Source organism: Tupaia chinensis, unplaced genomic scaffold, assembly GCF_000334495.1.
Source record: "Tupaia chinensis unplaced genomic scaffold, TupChi_1.0 Scaffold000258_1, whole genome shotgun sequence".
NCBI classification, from domain to species: Eukaryota; Metazoa; Chordata; class Mammalia; order Scandentia; family Tupaiidae; genus Tupaia; species Tupaia belangeri.
This window is the reverse complement of record NW_006159738.1, coordinates 433,842-438,859: the sequence shown is the minus strand read 5'-3', so window position 1 is coordinate 438,859 and position 5,018 is coordinate 433,842. Positions and strand designations below refer to the sequence as shown.

Genomic DNA, 5,018 nt, shown 5'->3' with positions numbered 1-5,018 from the left:
TACTAGGGGCGCCGTTGCCAAGGACGCCCGCCTGAGTCCCTGCAGTCCGCGCCATGGACGACCTGCGGGTGCTGTGGATGCGCGACCGCGTGTACGCCGCCTTCGGCCTCACCGACCCCCAGCTCTTCGAGGAGCTCTTGAGCCGCGACGACGGCGAGGCCGAGGACCACATCCTGCACTTCCTCAACCAGACCACCGAGGAGGAGGGCGCCTCCACGCTCTTCTTCTACCGCACCGTGGTGCCCGAGGAGGTGGAACTGGAGATCGGTGAGCCGCTGCCCTCGCCCGGCCCTGGGCCCCCCGGGAGAGGCAGGAGGGAAGGACACCTCCCGGCCCTCACTCAGTCCCAGGCAGTGTGCAAGTAATTAGCCCCACGAGACCAGTGTATCACCCTTCCCGTCTTACTGATGGGCAGCCTGGCACCAGAGGGGTAAGGAGCTGGCCCAGGGTCACTTCTGGGTCTGTAACACAGGCTGAACACAGGATGGTTCTGGCCGGGTGCACGTGGGCCGCCCTCTCCCTGGCAGGGACAGCTCAGGGTCAGAGGCACCTCTTGCTGTTTCGGAGGGCTGAAAAGTGAAGTGCGTGGGAGTCTAGTGGTTATGTCCTGATGTATCTGGGCTCCCACACGACTCAGCACCGTTCGAGTCCGGAAGGGTCGCTTGAAGATCTCCCCAGGGTACATGTGCATGGGTGCCAAGGTCCAGAGAGGAGAATGGAGGAGGGATTGCAGCATGGCCACCCCCCCCCCTGGGGGGATTTCCCACTTTCCCTTTCACTGTGTCTGTCTCTGGGGAGCACACACATCCTAAGGCAAAAACCTCTTAAAAGAAAGTGAAGTATGGGGCCAGCAGGTGGCAGAGTGCCTAAGGTGCTGGACTCCCACATAGCTGACCACGGTTCAAATTGAACCGCACTGGGCGCGTGTGCATGTGTGCCCAAGGTCCCAGGAGAATGGAGGAGAAGGGACTGTGGTGTGGCCACCCCCCCCCGCCCCCAGGGGTGATTTCTCGCTTTCCTCCTGTCTCTGGTGAGTGCACTCACCCTGTGACAAAAGCCTGAACATACATACATACATACATACATACATAAACAAAAACAGTGAAGTATGCCCGAACAAGGCTTAAATAGATTGCAATGGATTTGAACGGTTTACTTGTAACCAATTAGCATCTAAAACTTTAAAAAGCAACAGTGACGGGGAGGCCAGAACCCTCTGGAGGTGGGTCCCAGCCCAATGGCTCCTCCAGCCCATCGGATAGGTCCAAGGACACAGAGGAGGGAGCAGGACAGACAAGGGAGACCTACAAACAAGAGTCCTCATGGGAGGCAGTGTGGAGCACATTGAAGGTGTATGTGAAACAAACCGAATTTTGTATTTAGGCTTGGGGTCCCATCCACAAGGTATCTCATGATATATATGCAAACATTCCAAATCCCTCCCCCGAAAAAAACCCAAATATGAAACACTTCTGGTTCCAAGCATTTCAGATAAAGGAGACTTAGCCTATCTTCTGCTAATGTATGGATATGTATATAGTTCGTAAAATCATAAGATCATACAACTCATTATTCTGTGATTTATCCCTTCCACACACGTATCTCGGAGTTTCTCACGTCAGTACCTTTAGGTTTATCTAACCTTACAGACTCGAAGCCCATAGGTGTGCCATACGGTATTTACTCGTTCCCTAATGGACATTTAGCATAACGCTGCCCGTCCGGCTTTGCTCATTTTGTGCCTTGCTGGAGGACGGACCCCCAAAAGTGGAATTGCTGATCTAACGCGTGTGTGCCCTGCCAGCCCACCTCCCGGCGAGGGTGGGCGAGATGCTTGTGTCCCCGCAGTCTCTCCAGCACTGGGCCCTGGCTGCCTTTGTAATTTTGCCAATCCTCCAGATGAAGAGTCACTGACATTTACGCGGTTATTAGTGCTGAGCCTCCTCGGCATACACCTAACATACAGTTTGCCATCGTAGGATCTTCACTGCACAGTTCAGCGTTATCAGGTGCATTCACAATGTTGTGCTGCTGTGAAGCCCCCACCCCCACCCCACAGGGTGCGCGCACTCAGCAGAGAGAAGCAGAGTGAGAGAAAGCGAGAAACCACCCTCGGCGCATGGTCATGCCGCAGCTCCCTCTCCTGTATGCTCCTCTGTGGATTTGGGGCACACATGCACAAGCACCTGGAGTGATTGTCAAGCCGCTGGGTCCAGGACTTGAACTGTAGTTGACCGTGTGGGAGTCCAGGGCTGTAGCCACCATGCACCTGCTGGCCCCGAGTCTCTTTTTTTTTCCTGCTTGCTGGCCATTCGTATTTCTTCTGGACTGCTGGCAACTGTGACCGTTCTTGTACCCTTCCTGTCTCGGCAGAATTTGCACAAGCCTTCCTTTGCTGTCCCATCAGGGGACAGCATCCCCATAAGAGGCATGGGCCTCCGTGGGCTGCATCCCAACCCTCTGCCCCACAAACACAAAGATATCAGATGTTTTGTGCAGTGAAAAATTACAAGTTGTATGTTCTTTCCATTTATGTGGCTACAAAGATGGTGAGACAGCTGTTCTGTCCGAAGAGGACGACGAAGACGAAGACACTGATTCTCAAAACGTGGAATCCGTGCCGAAAGTACCAGGTGCGCTATGGGGAAGGGCGCCAGGGAGGGCAGAATGGTGCAGGCCTTCACCTGGAGGGAGGTGTTCACCAGCATCAGCTTCCGCTGCTGCTCACTGTGAGGGCCAAAGGGAACCTGCTGCGTTGTGCTGGGGCTGGGCGTGGACCGCAGCGTGAAGGCCCCACTGGGGTCTCTGTCTCTGTCTCTATCTCTCTGGAAGAAAGAAAGAAACTTAAAAAATTAAACCAAACCACAACACACCCATCCTCATCGGGTGGGTCAGTGCCCTGGTCAGCTCCTTGAAGGGCGCACACCGCACTCCTATTGTGTAGAGAGGGCTTCTGCGGCACAGACTGCAGACGCCATTGCTCTCAGACACGCTGCGAGGCACAGCCTTTTTTGTTGTTGTTGTTTTTTGGAGAGGTTTTTGCTATTTGGCGCATGCGCTTGCCAGACAGAGAGAGACAGAGAGACAGAAAGCGAGAACCCCCCCCACCCCCTGGGAGGATGGCCGTGCTGCAATCACTTCTCCTCCATTCTCCTCTTGGGATCTTGGGCACATACGCACAGGCGTCTGGCATGAGTTTAAGCCACCGGGTCTGGGACTCAAACCACAGTCAATTAATTACATGGGAGTCCAGTGACATAGCCATCACGCTAACGGCTGGGGCCCACAACCTTTTTTAAGAGAGAATTTTGCTATAGGGCACCTATGCTCGCTGGAGAGACAAAGACAGACAGAAAGCAAAAAATCACCTCCAGGGGAGATGGCCATACCACAATCCCTTCTCCGCCATTCTCCTCTCGGGATCTTGGGCACGCACGCACACGCGCCCGGTGTGAGTTTTAAGCCACCGTGTCTGGGACTCAGACAGCAGTCTACTACGTGGGAGTCCAGGATGTAACCGCTATGCCCTGTGCTGGTCCCCAGTAGTGACTTCTTTACAGTCATCTGTTATTTTAGGAAATTTATTTTAACCAGAATGTAGTTCTTTCATGTAGTAAAGGCCAGGGAGAGGGGAACATGAGTTTACAAATAAAGGATGGACGTTCTTCTTAAGGCTCGCCTAGGCTGGATTTGGGTAGGACGGAGGTTCTCGACCCGGCAGCAGTTACTGAAGGCCGCCTCAGGAGACACAGTGTGTTCAGGAGCAGGAAATTCATGGACAGAAGAGATCCAGGTGGGAGGTCAGGGAAGTTCTTCCTCACAAATTAAACTAATGTTACTTCTGGGATCAGCAGATGGTGTAATGGTTATATTTCTCGACCCCCATGTAATTGACTGTGGTTCGAGTCCCGGACTCGGTGGCTTAACACACTCTGGGTGCAGGTGTGTGTGTGTGCCCAAAATCCTGAGAGGAGAATGGAGGAGAAGGCATTGTGGCATCGCCAGCCCCCCGGGGGGTGATTTCTCACTTTCTGTCTCTCTCCTTCTGGTGAGTATATGCACCCTATAGCAAAAATATCTCAAAGGAAAATGGTTACTTCCAAATCAGTATTTAAGAGTGTTTTGGGTTTCTTTTTGTGGTGAAAAGTCCATGACATAAAAGGCACCATTTGAAGGATTTCCGAGTGGTGCTAGCCATGTTTGCTCTGCCAGGATCTTCCCCATGCTGTCATGTATTTTTAAGTTTATTTATGCATTTCTTCCATGAAAGAGAAAGAGACAGAATCAGCCCCCCCCCCCCCGTGTCTCCATGCCACGGTCCACCGCAGCTTTGGCCAGCCTGCTCTCCCCAATGTGGTGTAAGTCAAGGCTACACAGTAACTTATTTATGAAACGGGTTTTGCTGACCGGCCTGTTGGATGACACCTGGTGCTGTACCAAGCATGGGCCTGGTCTCGAGACAGGAGACCTAATTTTCTGGCGATCTCATCTTGTACAATGAGTACTCTTTTGCAGCTAAGAATTTGCAGCTGGGAAGCAATTCCATAGCTCAGTCTTTGACCAGCATAGAGAATGAAGACGGGGCCAGTGACATTTTGGAAAAGCCCTCCAAGGTATGCCTGATTCCCTGTCCTCAGCACCGTGGTAATGGACGCGAGTCCCCTCTGACGAGTCAGGGTAAACAGTCCATCCCGGAAACCTGTCACACGGGAGTGGACATGGTAGACCCCCCTGGGGGCCGCCTGTGCCTGAGGTTCAGTGATTGGCCAGAAGGACCCACGGGCCCCAGAAAAGCTGTGACACTCCTGGTTACAGTTAATCACAGTGAAAGATGCAGATTAGTGTCAGCAAAGGAAAAGGTGCACAGGGCCGAGCCCAGGAGAAAAGCATGAGCATCTCGCTGTCCTCTTCTGTGGGGTGGGGGGGCTTAATCCCACCTGCAACTCCACGTGACAACACGCATCGTGCATGGCCCATGTAAGGCTGTGGCTGCGTCGTCAGGAATGAGGTCCAGGGCT

General features: G+C 53.2%; 1 protein-coding gene across 1 annotated transcript in view; it reads left to right on the top strand.

Annotated features, from left to right (window-relative positions):
* The first annotated feature begins 45 nt into the window (after positions 1-45).
* Positions 46-5,018, top strand: part of DNAH10 (dynein axonemal heavy chain 10) — a 126,154-nt gene continuing 121,181 nt past the window's right edge. The window contains exons 1-3 of the mRNA XM_006149228.2: positions 46-267; positions 2,547-2,633; positions 4,516-4,613. Coding sequence (XP_006149290.1) covers positions 54-267; positions 2,547-2,633; positions 4,516-4,613 — 399 coding nt within the window. The 5' untranslated portion in view covers positions 46-53. The remainder of the gene's footprint in view (positions 268-2,546; positions 2,634-4,515; positions 4,614-5,018) is intronic.